The sequence below is a fragment of the Pelophylax lessonae genome (assembly GCF_965119305.1).
Source record: "Pelophylax lessonae genome assembly, chromosome: 4".
NCBI classification, from domain to species: Eukaryota; Metazoa; Chordata; class Amphibia; order Anura; family Ranidae; genus Pelophylax; species Pelophylax lessonae.
This window is the reverse complement of record NC_138771.1, coordinates 20,779,329-20,802,823: the sequence shown is the minus strand read 5'-3', so window position 1 is coordinate 20,802,823 and position 23,495 is coordinate 20,779,329. Positions and strand designations below refer to the sequence as shown.

Here is a 23,495-nt window from a genome sequence, read left to right as displayed (position 1 = left end):
AGAGCTCATCCTGCCTTCACAGAAAAAGCAGAGGATGAAACATCTTGGGGACGCCTTGACAAAAAATTTGTGTAACACTGGGAGGTTAACGTTCTCTGGACGTGTTTCTGAGGCATCATTCAGCCAAAGGAGGAGAGGTGGAGAAGGCCGCCAGCTGACCGATGCCTTAAAACAATTCTTTAGTCCTTAGTGCCCAGGGCTTTAGGTTCAAGCAACCACCGGCAGCATCTCCATCATATGGTGCAGGATTATCTAGGGGCAAGAGCAGAGACCTTTAAAAATTGGGCATCCATTGGGTTACTGGATCTTGAGGATGGACCACTGGCCAGAACTTGCTCAATATGCAATGGTGTTACTGGCCTGTCCTGCTTCCAGCATGCTTTCCGAACAGACATTCAGTGCTGCTGGAGATTTTGTGATGGATAAAAGAGGGCGTCTGTCCACAGACTCTGTTGACCAGCTGACATTTATCAAAATGAATCAGTCCTGGATCAACAGTAGCTATCAAGCCTCTGATGCTGATGTAACTGATTAAATTTGATAGGGGTCTGGCATCCCTTGAATACTGCATATGCTACCTATCCTATTCCTGAATGCTGATTATGCTAGCTTCCAACAATGTTTTTGGTTTAGGGCACCACCAACACCCAAGGCCCAATTTTTCTGCACCTGCACAAATCCTCTGGTCCTTTCACAGGCTTTGCAGGATCTGGGAGCCCATTCAGCGTAAGTTTGAGGAGGCATTCGAGTCCTCTGGGTCACTAAGGATGACATTGACAGGAGCAACCTCTCCCCAGCCACGTACAACTCCTGGGGTTTCTGGATGTCAGAGAGCTGAGCACTGGCATTGCATGACGGCTGGAAATGGCCAAAGACTTTTCTGGCCTGCCTCAGAAGATCTTGTAAGCCCGGGTATCTGCTCAAGAAAAGCTGTACCACCAGATTCAGGATATGTGCCAAGCATAGAACATGTGTCAAGTGTCCCTGTCGGAGGGCGGGGAGAAGGTTGGTGCCATTGTCGCATATAACTATTTCTGGCTCAAGCTGCCATGGCGTCAACCACCTCTCATCCTGCCCCTGCAGAGCAGACAGAATCTCTGGCCCGGTGTGGGTCCTGTCCCCTAGACAGACCAACTGAAGCACTGCATGGCATCTTTTAGCCTGACTGCTTGCATAGCCCCTTGAACGCTTAGGGAGCACTGCTGGTTCAGAGGACAACTCAGCAGAAGAGGACATAGAGGAAGAAGATGAGAAGGGGGTGGAGTAGACAGATGAGGCAGAATTAGCAAACAGGAGCGCCTGCGGAGGCCTCCTACCAGATTGTCGCTATATGACAAGTACATGCAATTTGAATTTTGTATCGTGTTTTTATCAGCAGGGCCTCTTCCTGCACCCAGCAAGAGTATCTGCAAGGGGTTGTGTTGTTCAGGCACCACCAACACCCAAGGCCCAATTTTTCTGCACCGGTATGACAAGTACATGCGATTTCAATTTTGTATGGAATTTTTAACAGCAGGGCTCGCTGCTGCACCTTGCGCCTGCGCAATTTCTTTTTTATAAAATTGGCGTACCAGATCCAGATCCATACCAGACCCGAAGGGACTGGGGGGGAGGACCCTACACCTTTTTTTTCAACAGTATTGCCAGCAGCGACAATACATTACAGTCGCGAGCAAGTCTAAATGACATTTTTTCCTTTAGAAATGTCAGTATTGCTGCAGCAGGCTCCATACATTGCACAAATGCGCCACTTTACAGACACATTAAGGGGAATCCCCAGCCACGATATTGAAAGGATTTTTTTTTTATTGTTTCACTTTAGGCCTCATTAAAAATCACTTCTCCTTTAAAAACAATCTTTTTAACCACTTTATGTCCAGCCGCCGCAGATGTACTGCGGCAGGCAGGCTCTCCCAGGCAAAGTCCCGTACATGTACGACGCTCGCCTGGAAGGAGCTAGGGGGCGAGCGTGCGCCGCCAGTGGCGCGCTCCCGCCCCCGCTCGTCAGTGATGGCCGCCTGACACCGGCGATCTCTCCCCACTGACAGAGAAGGACGGATGGCTGATGTAAACACAGCTGTCTGTCCTTCTCCCTGAGATGATCACAAAGACCATGCGATCCTGCTATATAGGATCGCATGTCTCTATGGTCATCTCACAAGCCCAACCCCCCCCCCCCCCACAGTTAGAATCACTCCCCTAGGCTTACATTTAACCACTTGATCACCCATAGTATTAACCCCTTCCCTGCCAATGGCATTATTACAGTAACAGTGCATATTTTTAGCACTGATTATTGTAGTAATGTCACTGGTACCCCCAAAAGTGTCAAAAATGTAAGTTAGGGGTCCGATCTGTCCGCAGTTTCGCAAAAAATCTCAGATCGCCGCCATTCCTAGTAAAAAAAACAAACAAAATAAATAAATATAAATATAGCGTATTGAGATCTGTGATGCTGTGTGGATGTTTAATTTTGAAAGCATAGAGGTTTAGCGCTGAGCAGTGTGGGGTGTACCAACATGACCTCCGCCACCTTCCTACTGCTAGCGCCCAGCTTCCTTCATAATGTAACATCAAAACACCATCACAAATATCAATATACTATATTTATTGATATACGCCCACTTAATTGCTAAAATTATTCTGAAATTCAAGACATAGCTAGGTGTAGTAAGATGTCCGCATGGGTGTTCTATTAAATTGCCGCTACCCGTGAGATCATGAAGTGTTTGGAAAGCATACCACCGTAAAACGCATTATGGAACGCCTTGTGCATGCGCAGTAAGTGTTTTTTGGTCTGAGCGCCACTTCCATTGCACGATCTGATGGGTAGTGGTATTCTGATAGAACACCAGCAGTCTATACACTGCGGTACATGGTGACTTGTCTGTTTTGACAGAACACCAGCTAAGGAGTAAAAAAGTCATCGCCACCTCGGAGGCAGCCATCTTGTTGGTTAGTAGCGGGCAAACTAATGATGTCCCTTCGTTATATAGGGTACCGTAGTGTATAGACTGCTGGTATTCTATCAGAATGCCGCTACCCATCTGATTGTGTAACGTAAGTGACGTTCGGACCAAGAAAACACTTGCTGCGCATGCGCAATGCGTTCCACCATGCGTTCCAAGGCCACACGTGTTCAAACACTTCATGGTCTGATGGGTAGTGGTAATGTGATAGAACACCCATGCGGACATTTTACTACACCCAGCTACGTCTTGAATTTCAGAGTAATTTTAGGAATAAAGTGAGCGTATATAAATAAATATAGTATATTGATATCTGTGATGCAGTTTTTATGTTACATTTTGTAACAAACAAAAATGAGAAAATAAACCACGCTAATGTGTAGACAAAATAAACAATTCTATTTAAGCAGAAACTTTCATGTGAGATATCTTATAACGTATGTTAGGTTGCGCTAGTAATAAATCAGTGAGGGAAAAAGTATTTGATCCCCTGCTGATTTTGTACATTTGCCCACTGACAAAGAAATGATCAGTCTATAATTTTAATGGTCGGTTTATTTTAACAGTGAGAGACAGAATAAAAACAAAAAAATTCAGAAAAACTAAAAAGTTATAAATTGATTTGCATTTTAATGAGTGAAATAAGTATTTGACCCCTTCGCAAAACATGACTTCGTACTTGGTGGCAAAAAACTTGTTGACAATCACAGAGGTCAGATGCTTCTTGTAGTTGGCCACCAGGTTTGCAGGGATTTTGGCCCACTCCTCTGTGCAGATCCTCTCCAAGTCATAAAGGTTTCAAGGTTGATGTTTACTAACTTGAACCTTCAGCTCCCTCCACATATTTTCTATGGGATTAGGGTCTGGAGACTGGCTAGGCCACTCCATGACCTTAATGTGCTTCTTCTTGAGCCACTCCTTAGTTACCTTGGCCCTGTGTTTTGGGTCATTGTCATGCTGGAAAACCCATCCACAACCCATTTTCAATGCCCTGGCGGTGGGAAGGAGGTTTTCACTCAAGATTTGACAGTACATGGCCCTGTTATGTTATTGATGCGGTGAAGTTGTCCTGTCCCCTTAGCAGAAAAACACATCCAAGGCATAATGTTTCCACCTCAATGTTTGACGGTGGGGATGGTGTTCTTGGGGTCATAGGCTACATTCCTCCTCCTCCAAACATGGCGAGTTGAGTTGATGCCAAAGAGCTCAATTTTGGTCTCATCTGACCACAACACTTTCACCGAGTTCTCCTCTGAATCATTCAGATGCTCATTAGCAGACTTCAGAGGGGCCTGTACATGTGCTTTCCTGAGCAGGGGGACCTTGCGGGCACTGCAGGATTTCAGTCCTTCATGGCGTAGAGTGTTACCAATTGTTTTCTTGGTGACCATGGTCCCAGCTGCCTTGAGATCATTAACAAGATTCTCCCGTGTAGTTCTGGGCTGATTCCTCATCATTCTAATGATTATTAAAAACTCCACAAGGTGAGATCTTGCATGGAGCCCCAGACCGAGGGAGATTGACAGTTATTTTGTTTCTTTCATTTGCGAAACATTGCAATAACTGTTGTCACCCTCTCACCAAGCTGCTTGGCGATGGGCTTGTAGCCCATTTCAACCTTGTGTAGGTCTACAATCTTGTCCCTGACATCCTTGGACAGCTCTTTGGTCTTGGCCATTGTGGAGAAATTGGAATCTGATTGATTGATTGCTTCTGTGGACAGGTGTCTTTTATACAGGTAACAAGCTGAGATTAGGAGCACTCTCTTTAACCACTTCCATACAGAGCACTTACAGCCCCTTCCTGCCCAGACCAATTTTCAGCTTTCGGCGCTCTCAAACTTTGAATGATAATTACTCAGTCATGCAACGCTGTACCCAATCATTTTTATAATTTTTTTCACACAAATAGAGCTTTTTTTTTGGTAGTATTTAATCATCACTGTTTTTTTTTATTTTTTGCGATATAAGTGAAAAAAGAGCGAAAATTTTGAAAAAAAAACACATTTTGTTTTAGTTTCTATTATAAAATTTTGAAAATAAGTAATTTTTTTTCATAAATTTGGGCCACAATTTATACTTCTATATATCTTTGGTAAAAATAACCCAAATTAGTGGTTATTATTTAGTCTGTGTGAAAGTTATAGAGTCTACAAGCTATGGTGCCAATCACCGAAAATTGATCACACCTGACGTACCGACGGCCTATCTAATTTCTTGAGGCCCTGAAATGTCAGGACAGTACAAATACCCCCCAAATGACCCCTTTTTGGAAAGTAGACATTCCAGTGTATTTAGTAAGAGGCATGGTGAGTTTTTTGAAGTTGTAATTTTTTCCCACAATTCTTGGGAAAATGAAGAAATAATATATATATTTTTTTTTTTACACAAAATTGTCATAATTACAAGTTATTTCTCAAACACAGTATATGCAAACTTGCAATTACATCACAAAAAACATTCTGCTACTCCTCCTGAGTATGGCGATACCACATGTGTGAGACTTTTACATAGCCTGGCCACATACAGAGGCCCAACATCCAAGGAGCACCTTCAGGTGTTCTAGGAGCATAAATTACACATATCATTTCCTAACGACCTATCGCACTTTTGAAGGCCCTGGAGAACTAGGACAATATAATCACCCACAAAATGACCCCATTTTGGAAAGCAAACACCCCAATGTATATTCTATGAGGCATAATGAGTCTTTTGAACATGTCATTTTTTTCCACAAGTTTTGGAAAAAGTGGAAAGAAAATGAAAACGCATTTTTTTTTACTCAAAGTTGTCAATTCATAAGATATTTCTAACACATAGAATGCACATAGCAAAAATGACACCCCAAAATACATTCTGCTACTCCTCCTGAGTATAGCGATACCACATGTGTGGGACTTTGTCACAGCATAGCCACATACAGAGGCCCAACATTCAAGGAGCACCGTCAGGTGTTCTAGGAGCATAAATTACACATTTCATTTCATTACAACCAATCACACTTTTGAAGGCCCTGGAACCCCAGGACAATGGAAACCCCCACAAAATGACCCCATTTTGGAAAGCAAACACCCCAACACATAATCTAGGAGGCATGGGCTGCAGATAGGTACTCAGGTACACTGATCGTCTTCAGAAAGGTACTCGGGTACTCTGATGAGCTTCAGAGAGTTACATGGGTATTCTGAAGGGCTAGAGACAGGTACTCAGGTAATCTGGTGACAGGTACTCGTGTACTCTGATGATAGGTACTCGGGTAATCTGGTGACAGGTACTCGTGTACTCCGATGACAGGTACTCAAAGTACCCAAATACCTGTCATCAGAGTAACCGAATAACTGTCATCAGAGTACCCGAGTACCTATCAGAGTACCCGAGAACCTGTCATCAGAGTACCCGAGTACCTGTCTCCAGCCCATTAGAGTACCCTAGTACCTGTCACCAGCCCAATAGGACGCTTTTCCACTGCATGGAACTGAACAGTTCGGCTCGCTTTTGTGCTTTTCCACTGCTGGTACCGCATGGTATGGTGTAGGAACGGTTCGGTACGGTACGGTACGGCGGCACTTTTCCACTGCATGGAACCGAATGGTACGGCTCTCAAAAACAGTACCACCTCGATTGTGGTTCCAAGAGGTACCATACCCGGTACCATATCCCACAATCCTTTGCATGCAGTCACTACTAGCCACTGATTGGTCAGAGAATCCCACCCACCCCGTTGTTATCCCACTCACTTAACTTTAGTACTACTTTAGTGGAAAAGCAAACCATACCGTACCGTACCGAACCGTTCCAACATCGTACCATGCGGTACCAGCAGTGGAAAAGCAAAGCGGACCAAGCAGGGCCGAGTAGAGCCGAGCCGGTACTTGCAGTGGAAAAGTGCCATTAGAGTACCTGAGTACCTGTCATCAGAGTACCCGAGTACCTGTCATTGGAGTATCCAAGTACCTGTCATCAGAGTACCCGAGTACCTGTCACAAGCCCATCAGAGTACCAGAGTACCTGTCATCAGAGTACCTGATGGGCTGGTGACAGGTACCGGGGTACTCTGATGGGCTGGTGACAGGTACTTTGTGTGGCTAGTGACAGGTCCTCTTTATTGGGGGGGGGCAATCAGTGTGTTTTGGGGTGCACTATGATCGGTAACTAGCTGTTACCACAATCTCCTCAATCTCCTCCTCGCACAGGATCAGTGTGTGAGGAGGAGAACACGGTGACAGCTAGTTACCGTGTTCTCTGTTGACATTCTGTGACCGGCTCTTTACCTAGATCGGGGATGGGCTCTGTCCGAGGGACGAGCCTCGTCCCTGATCGCCGGGGAGGAGAGAACGAGCGGCTCGCGCTGGAGCCGCTCATGTGATTGATTTCATTGACTGTTTACCTTGATCAGGGATGGGCTCAGTCCGAGGGACGAGCCTCATCCCTGATCGGGGCGCGCAGTAGCGGCGAGAGCGGACCGCCGTCATATGACGTCAGCCCGGATCGAGGAGCACTTCCTGTCGCCATCATTTTTCAATGACGCGGTATGGAAGTGGTTAAGAGAGTACTCCTAATCTCAGCTCGTTACCTGTATAAAAGACACCTGGGAGGCAGAAATCTTGCTGATTGACAGGGGATCAAATACTTATTTCACTCATTAAAATGCAAATCAATTTATAACTTTGTTTACATGCGTTCTTCTGGATAATTTTGTTGTTATTCTGTCTCTCACTGTTAAAATAAACCTACCAATAAAATTATAGACTGATCATTTCTTTGTCAGTGGGCAAACGTACAAAATCAGCAGGGGATCAAATACTTATTTTCCCTCACTGTATGTGTTCGTTTAAAATCGATAGTTGTCAAAAATAAATCCACAAGTGATAAAAAAAAAAGTCCTTGATGGGAAAATCACTGCTATCCGTCACCTTGAAAAGTAAACTTAAGTAACACCGCCACCACCAAAAGCAAAAATGCTCGCTTACCAACTCTTATTGACCTCGTATTATAGGAGGTCAATGACGATTTTTGGCTTAATACCCAGCCAGGGCCTTTATACCGTTCAGAGGATCCTGTGACTTCACCCAGCAATATCTCTAGCAGTAACGTCATAGGGGTATCCAAAAACACAAAAGGCTCCACATAACGTAGAATCTTTAGCACTTCTTTGGTTATAACATTAAAGGTTGCACTTACGTGGTATAAATGTCAAATTTGCTTTAAAAACAAACACGCCAGCGACACGTGTAAAACAGCCTGTCCTTTCGGGATTTCGATTGCGGTGACGTCAGCTCAGAAGATGTCAACGCATGACCAAACGCGTAGGGTGGAGCGACGTGCTAATGTCACCGCAATTACAATCCCGGAAGGATATTACATGTGCCAGCCGGCGCGTTTGTTTTTAAAGCGATTTTGACATTTATACCATGTAAGTGCAACCTTTAAGAACCAATTGAACCAGTGATGGCGAACCTTGGCACCCCAGATGTTTTGGAACTGCATTTCCCATGATGCTCAACTACACTACAGACTGCATGAGCATCATGGGAAATGTAGTTCCAAAACATCTGGGGTGCCAAGGTCCATCAACACTACTCTAGAGTATCCAAATGACACATTTATTTACATAGAGGGTAGGGACTATGGAGACACACCTCCATCCCTATATGTATGAAAAAAAGGGGGATCCTCTTCTTGCTTCTTTGAATACAGGGATGGAGGCACATTTGTTTATGAGCCTCATTTAACCACTTCTGGACTGGAAGGATTTGCCCCCTTTATGACCAGGCCATTTTTTTGCGATTCAGCACTGCGTTACTTTAACAGAAAATTGCGTGGTTGTGCGACACCCAAATAAAATTGATGTCTTTTTTTTCTCACAAATAGAGCTTTCTTTTGGTGGTATTTTGTCACCTCTGCGATTTTTTTTTTGCGCTATAAACAAAAAATGAGGCGACAATTCTGAAAAAAAAAACAATATTTTTCACATTCTGCTATATAACATTCCCAAAAAAAAATGTAAAAATCACCCACACAAGTCCTGAATATTACATTTATTTTAGCAGTAAACTCACCTTATATACTAAAATAGACTATTTCACCACGACCGAGTGAAATAGTCTATTTCACTATATAATCAGTTTGTCGCTGAGCAGTGCGGGGTGTACTAAGATGGCCGTCGCCACCTTCTACCTGCAGGTTTCTCGCTATACTTAGTATACAATAATAATATATACTGAATCACAGTATCACATTTGTAATGTGAGTTTACTGCTAAAATAAATGTAAAATTCAAGTCTTGCGTGGGTGTAAGAAGATGTCCGCCTCTGCTTCGTGTTCTGTCACATTAGGAAACCTATTGGAATGCACAGCGGCATGTTGGAATGCATGGCGCATGCGCAGTAAGTTGTTCTAATCTGTACGTCACTTCCAGTAGCAGAATCTGATAGGTAGCAGCAGTGGCGGCTGGTGCTCCATGGCCTGGCAGACGGACCACACCATAACCCCCCCCCCCGACCTCACCAGCCCACACACCATACCCCCCCCCCCCGGACCATACCAGCCCGCACACCATGCCCCCTTGACTACACCAGCCCGCACATCCGTCGCCGGCACACTCACCCCTCACCCTGGACATGTGGACAGGCAGCAGCAGCAGTGGCGGTTTCCCCCTCAGTCTTCTGCGTCTCCTCCCTCCTCCTCCTTGGCCAATGGCACGGCTTCTCCTTTCAGCCAATTGGGAAACAGGTCTCAGGACCCGCTTCCTAATTGGCCAGGAGGAGGATCCCTGTGACAATAGCGAATATTAATTCGCTATTGTCACACAACTGGGTGGGCTCGGGGCGCAGTGCTCTGCGCCCCGAGCCCACCCTTTTTTGAAGCCTATTAGAGTGTCTGGCTCTAATCACGTGCTTCAAAAAAAAAATACCCCATTGGAATCCATGCGTCCGGCGCCCTGCATGTAGAATATGGGGCCGGACGCATGGATAGGGGGGGTGGCGCCCCTAATGGACGGGCCACCACTGGTAAGATGTCTGCCTCTGCTTCGTGTTCTGTCACATTAGAAAACCTATTGGAAGGCATAGTGGCCATGTTGGAACACACGGCGCATGCGCAGTAAGTTGTTCCAGTGATGGGGAACCTTGGCATCCCAGATCATTTCAAACTACTTTTCCCATGATGCTCATGCACTCTGCAGTGTAGTTGAGCATCATTGGAAATGTAGTTCCAAAACATCTTGGGTGCCAAGGTTTGCCATCACTGTTCTAGTCCATACGTCACTTCCTGTAGCACAATCTGATAGGTAGGTCCTAATCTGCCCTTACTCAAGATGGCAGCGGCTAGAAATGCTAGGGGGAGGGTTTCAAAGTGATTTCTAAACAAAATAAAGCATGGAGAAATGGATGGATGGATGCATGGGGGGAGTTTGCTTTGAATATTAAAAATGAATTAAAAAGCGTTTTCAGCTTGTGGTGCTCAGATACGGTTTAGTTCCGCTTTAAGGACAATGAAAGCTGTTCATTCCTTTGAGAGATGCAGAGGGGCCACCACAATCATTCAAGAGTCACATGGGGCCGCCAAGCCACGGGTTCCTAGAGCATGACAACGCCAATGAATGTCACATGAGGGGGAAATGATCCAAAAGTACTTTTCTATTACACTTTTAGGATGGGAAAATCTGTCATCTGTTTTACTCTCCTGAACAAATGTATTCAGATGTATCCAATCTGCAGATAAACATAAACACTATGATTTGTAAATCGCATGACCCTCTGCAGATCGTACAAATCTACACTCAGATATTAGAAGAATTAAAAAGTGATGACTCAGCAATCATTCCTAATCGCTATACTGGTGTATCGTGGCTATAAATGACCCTCTACGGGTGAATCACACCAAAACGCAGTGTGGGAAAGGCGTTTCGTTTCCTGCATCGCAGATAAACAAGCTGCCCTTGTGACATCCTTGCAGGGGCCAATGACTTGTTAAGGGCATCTTGCTAACGCAGCACATTTGTTGGCACCAAACTGCATGGTACATCAGTTCCATGCAATTTAATGCATGCGTCCTGAAAAAGTAGGGCTTGCACTACTTTTTTTCCATGTTCCAATGCGTTTTAGGCTCTGTTCACACTGCTGTGGCATGGGATCGTACTTGTGAGACCCCAGAGTCGCATGGCATATCAAATTGAATGTTTCTGTTTGAGAGCCGTCTTAACTGATGCTATACAAGTCGCTCTGACTTTGGAACAGGTTCCTGCCCTACTTTGGTCCAACTTGGGTGCAATTTCAGCCCTTGTCCAGGCTCACTAAATAGCATCCAAGTCAGAAGGAAGTCACAGGACAAAGTCGCAGGGCAAAGTCATATGGCTTTGCCTTCGCAGCAGTGTGAACTGAGTCTTACAGCCTGTAACAGAACCAGTGGCGGTTGATGCTCCATTTTTTGGGGGGGCGCAAACAAACCCCCGCCGGCAGCTCGCCCACCCGCTTGCCTGCCAGCCAGCCCACAGTATATATGCAGTGCCCGCTGGGAGGTATAGGTAAAGGTTCCTCGGATGCAGATGGCAGCAGCCGGCACAGGTAGAAGTAGTAGGCAGTGCCCGCCAGCCACGCACTTGCCGCATCCAGGTCGTGGGCGGCTTCCCCCGGCTTCCCCAGCTTCTTCTCCCTGCCCAATCTGGTCACTTTTCCTCCCAGCCAATCCAGTCTTAGGATCTGCTTCCTGTCCTGATTGGCCAGGAGGAGAAGCAGGAGGACAACAGTGAATCAACATTCGCTAATGTCACAAGTAGGTGGGCTCGGGGCTTCAGGCTCGTGCTTCTAAAAAAAAAAAAATCTCATAGAAATACATGCGTTCAGCACCCCACATGGAGATTAGGGACTGGCTCATAGGGATCAGGGGGGCGGCGCCCGTGCGCCCCTTATGGACCAGCCGCCGCTGAACAAAACCGTGACCCACACTGTGCTTGTGGGCTTCCGTCAGAATACAGCTTCCTCCAGTCTGAACATAGATATCAGATATTACAGCCGCCCTACATACAAAACTAGCCGACAACTTAGCTTGCATAAGTTCTGGAACCTTTTTTGAACACTCACACCGAATATATACCTCACAGGAGGACATCTCCCTCCTGGCCAGATTACCCCACCAGGTCAGGTGCCTGATTACATTATCATATGCAGATGAAATTGTGTACAGAAATATAATTAACCTGAACTAATTATCTACCCATCTGGATAGAAACAATAGGTGAGTTAATTAACAATTAACAATTGGACAGACATGCTTAACAGAAAACGCATCACACCTTAATACACAGACAATAGCAGGAGACCGCCAGTAACAGACTGTCCGTCTCTTACATTGAAGAAGATGGAACAGAGGCCAATGTGACCAGCTCTTTCAATGAACATGTTCAGAAACAAACAAGACAGGAATAGTCTTCATATATTTCTTGAGCTATATAGTTGATAAATATTACTGTCCCATTTGAAGTAACCCAAACCATATTCTCAGTGTCCATTAACCACTTAAGCCCCGGAAGATTTTACCCCCATTCCGACCAGGGGGTATTTTGCGATTCGGCACTGCGTGAATTTAACGCACAATTGCGCGGTCGTGCGACGCTGTACCTAAACGAATTTGACGTCCTTTTTTTCCCACAAACAGAGCTTTCTTTTGGTGGTATTTGATCACCTGTGCGATTTTTTGATCACGCGCTATAAACAAAAAAAGAGCGTCAATTTTGCAAAAATAGCAATATTTTTCACATTTTTTTATATGAAATTCCCCCAAAAAAATGTAAAAATCAAAATTTTTAAAAATTTTCGGCCAATTTATTTTATGCTACCTATGTTTGGTAAAAAAAAATCGCAAAAAGCGTATTTTGATTGGTTTGCGCAAAAGTTATCGCGTTTACTAACAAAGGGAAAGATTTTTGTCATTTTTGTTGTTTTTTTTTTTAACGCGTAATGGCGGCGATCTGCGATTTTTTTTGCGGTACTGCGACATTGCGGCGGACAGATCGGACCCTTGACTGACATTTTTGACACTTTTGGGGTTACCAGTGACATTTCTACAGTAATCAGTGCTATACATATGCACTGTTACTGTAAAAATACACTGGTAGTGAAGGGGTTAACTTTATTTGGAAGGGAGGGGCTGTGTGTGTCCCTAGGGGCGTGGTTTCTACTGTGATTGGCTGTGGCTCTAGCTGTAAGGACACTGATCAACGGATCTACATACCAGATCCGTTTTATCAGTGTCTTTGCAGCGAGGAGAATGACAGGCAGTTTGTTTACACAAGCTGCCTGACATTCTCCCTCTCCCCCGCCGATCGCCGAGTGACCGGCGGACATCGGGTCCGCTGGTCACACGCGCGGGGGGGTCCGTGACCACGCGGGAGCGGGAGCGCGCCCCGGGGGGCGCGCGCTCGCTCCCTAGACCCTCACAAGCAAGCAACGTAGCCCTACGTTAGTTTGCCTGTGAGGGGCTGACCGCCGACGTAGATAGTCGTGCGGCGGTCGGCAAGTGGTTAACCACTTTACCACCGGAGGATTTTCCTGCTTCACGTCCAGGCCACTTTTTGCAACTTGGCACTGCACGACTTTAACTGACAATTGCGCGGTCATGCAACGCTGTACCCAAACAAAATTTACATCCTTTTTTTCCCACAAACAGAGCTTCCTTTTGGTGGTATTTGATCACCTCTGTGCTTTTCATTTTTTTGCGATATTAATAAAAAAAGAGCGAAAATTTTGCAAAAAAATTGACATTTTCTACTTTGACAGTTAAAAAATATCCAAAATATTCAATTTTTGTCATCGATTTAGGCCAAAATGTATTTAGCTACATGTCTTTGACAAAAAAATCCTCAATGAGCGTATTTTTAACTGCTTTAAGACCGGAAGATTTTACCCCATTCCTGACCAGGCTATATTTTGCGATTCGGCACTGCGTTACTTTAACGGACAATTGCGCGGTCGTGCGACGCTGTACCCAAATTAAATTTATGTCCTTATTTTCCCCACAAATAGAGCTTTCTTTTGGTGGTATTTGATCACCTGTGCGATTTTTAGATTTTGAAAAAAAGAGCGACAATTTTGAAAAAAAAAAACAATATTTTTTACATTCTGATATATAACATTCCCCAAAAAAAATTTTAAAAACAAAATTTTTTAACATTTAAGGCCAATTTGTTTTCTGCTACATATTTTTGGTAAAAAAAAAAATCACAATAAGCGTATTTTGATAGGTTTGCGAAAATTTTATCCTGTTTACTAACTACGGGAAAGATTTGTCATTTTTATTGTTTATTTTTTTTTTACTAGTAATGGCGGCGATCTGCGATTTTTTTTTTGCGGGACTGCGACATTGTGGCGGACATATCGGACACCTAACTGACATTTTTTACACTTTTGGGGGGGACCAGTGACATTACTACAGTAATCGGTGCTAAAACTATGCACTGTTACTGTAATAATGACACTGGCAGGGAAGGGGTTAACTTTATTGGTGATTAAGGGGTTAAATGTATGCCTCATGCTTACTGACGTGTGTGGGGGGGAGGGGATTGTGTGACACAGACACAGATCGCAGGTTCAGCTATGCTGAATCCTGTAATCTGTCCCTGGCTGTCACATAGGAGCGGGCGGATTTCCTCACTCGATCCCTGGCGATCGGGGAAGAGCGTTGGTGATCACCGCCTCTCCTCCCCTGGCCCGACTCCCACTGTGTCTGATTACAGCGGGAGTGAGCCTTCGGCGGCGTGCGCGCACTCCTGAGAGGGGGCGTAGACCTACGTCGCTGGACGATAACGAGCCACTTTGCCGCAGTACCAGCTTAATGAGCGGTCGGCAAGTGGTTAAGTAGCTCTCCATCATTTACTTGGTCACTCTGTGCCCCTTATAGACACAAGGTGACTTACACATAAGAGGGGCCTAGGGAGCTGAGAGAGGGATTTCCCAACCTCTCTAAGGTAAGCTGGGTTCCACGCCCCCCCCCCAACCAAAGTGACTTCCGTCACACAGCCCATTCAAGGGGTTTGTGAACCAGCCCTTAAAGTGGAACTTTACCCATAACAACTTGATAAAAATAATGTTCTTTAGCAAGGAGAATACATTCCACAATAATATTTATGATACCAAAATGTGTGTGTGCTGTAAATTGTCTCCAGCATTGTTCCTGTTTCTTTTTGTTGGAGGCCGCCGTTTTGCTGAAGCCCAGAGCCCCTGAGCAGCAGTGAATCTTTAGGCTTTCAGCAGATCGGCCTCTAGTGGCTCTGATTTTCAGTGCAGTGCCAAGAACAACTGAGCATGTGCAGAGCAGGTTGAGACAGTGTATTGCTGGATTTTAAACAGTATAGTCACTTATTTTTATTGTTTCATATAGCTATACCTGCAAAAGGGGCCGGCCTAAAGTGATCTAGCAGGACTTCATTTTAAAGAAGAAGTATCACTTTTTTACATTATTAACCACTTCCGGACCGTCTTCCGCATAGATACTGTGGCAGGGCGGCTCGGCTGCGCAAAATCGCATACATGTACGTGATTTTGTGCAGGAGATGTCGGGGGCGCGTGTGCGCTGCCGGAGCGCAGCTCCCATTGTGATTGGACACAGCAGGAGCCAATTAGCCGGTTCGATGGCCGCAGGGACTAGCTGATAGTTCAGCGGAATGACAGAGCGGCAGTCTGCCTATGTAAACAAGGCAAACCTGTTTTGTCAGAGAGGAAAAGAGTGATCTTGTGTTTTAGCTAAGCTGAAACACAGATCTTTCTTTTCCTCCATTGCATCCATCCCCCACACAGTTAGAAAACACTCCCTAGGAGCACACTTAACCCCTTGATCACCCCTGGTGTTAACCCCTTCCCTGCCAGTGTCATTTATACAGTAAAAATGCATTTATTTTTAGCACTGATAACTGTATGGGTGTCACTGGTCCCAAAAAAGTGTCTGTCACTTAGTGTCAGATTTGACTGGGACAAGGGGTGGACAGGAGGGACGGCTGTCCTGGGCACTTGTTGGCTTTTTAAGCAGTTAATTTAACAGTTTATGTCTCCTTTTGGGATAAAGGTTTTACATACTGTAAATGAATTAAGGCTGATCCATGTAAGCACCCCATGCCAGTAGAAATGGTTTATGTCAACCCTATAACTGCCATTTTTGCAGGACAGCTTGGTCTGTTTACAGGAAGTTGAAAAAGAACAGCCATACTGGCTGGTTCAACAGGTGAAAATAAAGGGAGAAGACAGTGATTATTGCTAAGTGGCTGCTTAGCAAGGGAATCTGGCAGGCTGGTTGTAACCAAGTTGATCGATCAACTTGGTACATTCAGCCTGAGCGTTAACAGTTTGAATTTTGTCCGGATCCTAGTGAACTGGCCAAGATTCGAACCAAGTATGGCCAGCCTAAGAGGCTTTTTAAACGTGTTTTTTTACACTTTTTCCGTGCATTTGTCACACAACAGCATAGTGCAGCCAATTCAAACATGACAAATGCGACACAGTAGCTCCTGCATCTTTTTTTTAACCTCCTTAGCGGTATTCCCGAGTGTGGCTCAGGGTTAATTTTCAGTACCAAAAGCGGTAACCCCCGAGGCACACTCAGGATTACCCCAGAATGTTACTCACCTTCCCTGCGATCCCCCCCCCCCCGTCCCCCCCGTCCTCCCCACACTCTCTCCCCGCTCTGTGCACGGCCGATTGCCGGCACCTGTCTTCCGGTTCTCTTCCCTGTGAGCGTTGCGGTGCAGGGGGGTGGAACCGGCGGCAAATTCAAAAATGTAAATATACCAAATGAGATGATAGAAAGCTGTGATCCTAACGGATTACACTGTATCATCCCATTTCACCACAGGATTTCACCTGGTGACTTTTCCAGTGCCCTGCCTGTGCTTTTCCAGTTCTTTGTGCCTGGAAAAACGGCGGGGATGGACGGCGGGTGAGGACGGCGGGGGAGGACGGTGGGGGATCGTAGGGGAAGGGGAGTTTTAAAATATGAAACAACAGATTTCCATGCAAAACAATGTACCGCTTTTAGCACAGAAATCCTGACTTAATTAGACCGCCAGGGAGGTAATGCCGGTTCACACTGCAGCAGAACGACTTCGGGGGCGACTTGCATGGACTTCATAACATGAATGTCTAAGCAAGTCGCCTCCAGGTCACCCTGAAGTCTTTTTCTAAGTCGGAGCGACTTGTGTCGCTCCTATTAAAACCGTTCCTGTACCGAAAAATGGGAGCGCGACGGACCGTGACTTGTCAGGCTGACAAGTCGTGGTCCAAGTTGGATCAATGTGAATGGGCTCTAAACAGTGAGCCTCACATGTTCTAGCATGTTTGCCGCACAAAACATGCATTTTCTAGCCACGTTTGGGGTGCTATTAAGAATTATTTACACTGTAAGCACATTGTGCGTTTTAGTGCATTTTCCATGTGTTCTGGGAACAAGTGTAAAAACACAGGCTGCTGCTCATTGAATAGGGCCTAATGCACTGTGACCTGTAGATGTAATCATTTTTATCTGGGGGTTCACTGAAACCCCAACATTACTTTAGGGGTTCCTTTGGGGTAAAAGAAAAGTTGTGAAAGCCTGCTGTAGACAAAATGCTCCATGGCCAGCATGTATGAGGGATCAGCGGATATATAGTTGATTAATATAGTGACCGGAGAGGAAGAAAATTATGCTGTGAGAAATTATCTGAAGGGACAAACACAAAAGTTTTTCTCGTACGATACCAGATCGAACAAATTTTGTTTAATCAGTACAGTTGCCGTTTGAAAATACACTACAATACATTACATCACTTCCAGTTGCATTCTGTCATATGAGAATTTTCGTAATATTAGTAAACTCTTCATTTTTGATATGAGACTTCCATGCAGGAAAAAAAAAAGGACGATCACTCGTCCGATAATCTCATCATGTGTACCAGGCATTAGGTTGGGTACTCACAGGCAGAATACTGTCCAAAACTTGGTCAGGTGTCTTTGGGACAGAAGGTGGATAACGATGAGCTTTTGTTAAGGGGTAATGTTGGAAAACCTTCATCCAATCAGCTGATCAGTGTGTTCTGGTTGGGGGGGGGGGGGGTGAACACAAAGGCACATCGTGGGGACAGGGGCAGACTGGCAACTTTTGGCCCAGGGGGCAAGTACAAACCAGAGGCCCATGGTGCAGCAACTCGGCCCCCCTCCCACTCTCCCTCTTCCCAGCCTCCTCCTGACCTCCATTCCAGGCTGAAGCTCCACTCCAGGTACTCTCTACTCACCGGCTGAATCTGGGTTCCCATCCTGGCCAGCAGGGGGCGGTTGGGGGAGCTGGAACAGCTCGTTTGGGGCTGGCCAGGAAAGGAGAGTCTCCAGTGGGGCATGGAACCGGCCTCTGCTCAGACACAGTTTACACCATCCATGCTGAGGGGGGGGGGGGGGGCGGGACTGCTCTCTGTCTTTTTCTTCATCCTGCACTCAGTAGGTCAGCAGTGGGGACTTTTTACTGTCCTTCATCAGGAATCCTTTACGCATGTCTGTGGCAGAAGCAGTGCAGCCTTTTTATGGGGCATCAGGGCAGCCCAGGGGGGCAATTGCCCCCCTCCCCCAGTCCTGGGTTGAGCGGAAAAAAAAACTTTACATGTGTAGCAGACTTTGGGCTCCATTCACACCTGTGCATTGTACGTATGCGTGTTTTTTCACTTTTTTGTGCGTTTGTCAAGCAACAGCCTAGGGCAGCCCATTCAAAATGCTGTCACATGACAAATGCAACAAGGTAGCTCCTGCATCTTTTTGGGCGGCGAGCCTCACATGTTTTAGCATGTTTGCCATACAAAACATGCATTTTCTAGCCAAATTTGGGGCACTATTAGGAATCAATTGCACTGAAAGCACAGCGTGGGGGGAGGGGGTACTGCCGCACTAACATCGCACGTCTTAGTAAGTGATCTTTCAGGTTTTTTGGGCAGCGAGCCTCACATTTTAGCAAGTTTGCCGCACAAAACATGCGTTTTCTAGCCACGTTTGGGGCACCATAAGAAATCAATCATGCTGCAAGCACAGTAGGGGGGTGGGTAGGATTGCTGCACTAACATCGCACCTGTTAGTAAATGATAAAAAAAAATGATAAATGATAAAAAAAGTCAGGCTTTTTTTTGTTCAGTCTGCTTTGCTGTGTGTTTCAGGCTTTGGGCCCCATTCACACCTGTGCATCGCACTTAAGCGTTTTTTTCACAATTGTTTCTGTGCGTTTGTCACGCGACAACATATTCAAAATGCTGTCACAAGACAAATGCAAGCACACGGCGGGGAGACTGCCGCACTAAAATCGCGTGTTAGTAATTGATATGTCAGGTTTTTTGGGCAGCAAGCCTCATGCTTTAGCAAGTTTGCCGCACAAAACATGCGTTTTCTAGCCATGTTTGGGGCACCATTAGGAATCGATTGCCCTGCAAGCACAGCGGGGGGGGGGCTGCCGTACTAACATTGCACGTGTTAGTAATTGATTCATCAGGTTTTGTGTTTTTTTTTGTTCAGTCTGCTCTGCTGAACGAAAAAAAAACTTTACGTGTGTACCAGGCTTTGGGCCCCATCCACACCTGTGCATCACATGTATGCGTGTTTTTTTACACTTTTTTTTCTGTGTTTGTCATGGGACAGCACAGGGCAGACTGGCTAAGCTGGGAATGAGTTGGGAATTGTATTTGGTTTTGTCTTGCATGCGTTGTCCTTCCATGTGCTCCTTGCAGTGAAGGCCACTTATAGAAGGGGGCAGGGGCCATTTGTTTGTTATTGATGTAATATTGGTGAGGGGACGCCAGGGGCTGACTGGTAACTTTTGGCCCAGGGGGCAAGTACAAACCAGAGGCCCATGGTGCAGCAACTCGGCCCCCCTCCAACTCTCCCTCTTCCTAGCCTCCTCCTGACCCCCATTCCAGGCTGAAGCTCCGCTCCAGCTACTCTCTATTCACTGGCCAAATCCAGGTTCCTGACCTGGCCACCAGGGGAGAAGAGTCTCCAGTGGGGCATGGAACTGACCTCAGCTTAGACACAGTTTACACCATCCATGCTGGGGGGGGGGGGAGATGTCTGTCCTTGTCTTAATCCTGCACTCAGTAGGTCAGCGGTGGGGACTTTTTACTTCTCTTCACCAGAAATCCTTTGGGCATTTCTGTGACAGAAGCAGTGCAGCCTTTTTATGGGGCATCAGAACGGCCCAGGGGGCGATTGCCCCCCTGCCCGCTGGGCAAGTCCTCCCTTGGTGGATGCACTGGACACCTTTGCTGTCATTGTCCTATGTGCTGGGTGTCCAGTGCGCCCCTGTGCATTTGAGGATTGGGCTACCTCCAGGCCCACCTGCCCCCTATCTATCCATTAGATTGCATGTGCATCCACTGCTGGAGACTCTCAAAAATTGACAGGAGTGAGGACTGCAAGTAATACAGGGTCCTGTAAAGTGGCAAACTTCAAAAAGTGTGCAAACTAAACCCCTGTTTTTAACGCAAACTGATAATTCGGTTGGCAAGCAGACTTGGTGAGTTGAGCTGATAATTTTCTTTGGTTTTGTCTTGAATCTGTACACTGTCACAGATGGGGGTGATAATATTACAGTCAGATACCACTTTCTACTTGATGTTGTCACGCTTCTAACAGGTGCCACCCCCCAGGTGCGGTCCGCACCCCTGTCACCCCCTATAGCGATGCCACTGAGCGCAAGTTTCTGCATGCCATCCCTGAATAGGGCCTAATGTACTGAGTCCTGTAGATGAAATAATTTTTATCTGGGGTTCCCAGAGACCCCAAAATGATTTTAGGAATTCCCCTGGGGTAAAAAAGTTGGGAAAGCCTGCCGTAGACAAAATTCTCCATGGCCAGCATGTATGAGGGATCAGCAGATATATAAATGATCAATATAGCGATCGGCGAGGAAGACTATGATACAATACATAGAAAGTGATAAAGAGGTAGAATAAAATACTACAATAATTACACAGAAATTAAAAAGGGAACAACACAATTCCTCAAAAGATTAAAGAAGAACAAAATGATACAATGAATAGAAAGTGATAGAAGAGGTAGGATAAAAAATGTACAATTATTACACAGAAATTAAAGAGGAAACAACACAATTCCTCTAAAGATTAAAGAAGAATAAAATGATACAATGAATACAAAGTTATAGAGAAGGTTAAACGAAAATGAAAATAAAGTACAATTCCTCTAAAGATTGATAAAAAATAAAGTGACACAATGAATACAAAGTGATGGAAGAAGAAAATGATACAATGAATAGAAAGTGATAGAAGAGATAGAATAAAATAATACAATTTATAGACATCAATTAAAGAGGAAAAAACACAATTCCTCTAAAGATTAAAGAAGAATAGAATGATACAATGAATACAAAATGATAGAAGAGGTAGAATAAAAAATGTATTACACATAAATTAAAGAGGAAATAACACAATTCCTCTAAAGATTGAAAAAAAAAAAGATACAATGAATACAAAGTGATGGAAGAAGACAATGATACAATGGATAGAAAGTGATAGAAGAAGAAAATGATACAATGGATAGAAAGTGATAGAAGAAGAAAATGATACAATGAATAGAAAGTGATAGAAGAGGTAGAATAAAATAATCCAATTATTACACAGAAATTAAAGAGGAAACAGCACAATTCCTCTAGAGATTGAAGAAGAAAATGATACAATGAATACAAAGTGATGGAAGAATATAATGATACAAATATTCCATAGGGACCAAATAGGAATAAAATGACACAATGTATCAGAATAAAGACCCTTCCATGTCTCTTTGTCTCAGCCGATTGTCTACACATTGGGATCTGACAGATACAAATGAATCACAAGTATAAAAACAAACAAATCCGATCTAAATAAACAAATAAATAAAGAATCTCTCATCCATCTAAATCCAATCCCGGCCGAAGCCAACCATGTCTGCCCTGATCAGTCCCTGTGTCACATTATCGATACATCTATAAATAATCAGCGCAGCAGCATGGTATACACTGTCAATATGATTGATCAATCAAGCTGTCACTACCAATCTGTCATCAATCAGCAACAGACAGATGGGGGTATGGATAGATAGATGTGTCCTGTAGCATGTCAGGGGGGACTGGGTTAGTTTTCTCGGGATGGGGGGGGTCAGTGATTGTGTGCCAGTCTACTACACCCAGCTGTCCCTGGCAGAGCCGCATGTGATCTGCAGCAGAGATCAGACCTGGCATGGGTGATGGTGCGGCATTGTATAGGAGGAGGGGGAGGGGAAGGGGTAATGTCAGGTATGCAGCCCCCCCAGATCACAGCCCCCCTGATCACAGCACTTACCTGCAGCCACCACCAGGACACAGCCTGCCCAGTGCAATCCCCACAGCAGAGCCAGCCTTCCCAGCGCCATGTAGTGTGCACAGCCCCTGCACCCCTCTCTCACCAGCCCCGGGATGCAGAGAGGGGCTCCCCGGCCCTCCACTCAGCCGCCATCTTGGACAAGTTTTTTTTTTTCTCTCCTCTCTCCCCTTTTTTTAACCCCCTTTATGTTTATTTAGGCATCTGGGATGTGAGTGTCCTTCTGCTGCCATCTATTGGTTACTGAGCCAGTCTGAGGACATCTCCATGTCTGAGAGTAACAAAGGAGGGGGGGATATGTGTGAGAGAGGAGAGGATGGGGGGATATGTGTGAGAGAGGAGAGGATGGGGGGATATTGTGAGAGAGGATGGGGGGACATGTGTGAGAGAGGATGGGGGGGATATGTGTGAGAGAGGATGAGGGAGACATGGGTGAGAGAGGATGGGGGGGGGATATGTGTGAGAGAGGATGGGGGGATATGTGTGAGAGAGGATGGGGGGGACATGTGTGAGAGAGGATGGTGGGGGGGATATGTGTGAGAGAGGATGGGGGAATATGTGTGAGAGAGGATGGGGGGGGATATGTGTGAGAGAGGATGGGGGGCATATCTGTGAGAGACGATGGGGGGATATGTGTGAGAGAGGATGGGGGGGGGACATGTGTGAGGGAGGATGGGGGGGATATGTGTGAGAGAGGATGGGGGGACATGTGTGAGAGAGGATGGGGGGGATATGTGTGAGAGAGGATGAGGGAGACATGTGTGAGAGAGAATGGGGGGGGGGATATGTGTGAGAGAGGATGGGGGGGACATGTGTGAGAGAGAATGGGGGGGGATATGTGTGAGAGAGGATGGGGGGGGATATGTGTGAGAGAGGATGGGGGGGACATGTGTGAGAGAGGATGGGGGGACATGTGTGAGAGAGGATGGGGGGATATGTGTGAGAGAGGATGGGGGGACACGTGTGAGAGAGGATGGGGGGACCTGTGTGAGAGAGGATGGGGGGGATATGTGTGTGAGAGGATGGGGGGGATATGTGTGAGAGAGGATGGGGGGGACATGTGTGAGAGAGGATGGGGGGACATGTGTGAGAGAGGATGGGGGGATATGTGTGAGAGAGGATGGGGGGACATGTGTGAGAGAGGATGGGGGGACCTGTGTGAGAGAGGATGGGGGGGATATG

The 23,495-nt window shown here is 45.7% G+C and overlaps 1 protein-coding gene across 1 annotated transcript in view; it reads right to left on the bottom strand.

Annotated features, from left to right (window-relative positions):
* IGDCC4 (immunoglobulin superfamily DCC subclass member 4) overlaps positions 1-22,484 on the bottom strand; it is a 245,416-nt gene extending 222,932 nt beyond the window's left edge. The window contains exon 1 of the mRNA XM_082255108.1: positions 22,296-22,484. Within this exon, the coding sequence (XP_082111234.1) occupies positions 22,296-22,365 (70 nt within the window). The 5' untranslated portion in view covers positions 22,366-22,484. The remainder of the gene's footprint in view (positions 1-22,295) is intronic.
* Positions 22,485-23,495: the final 1,011 nt, after the last annotated feature.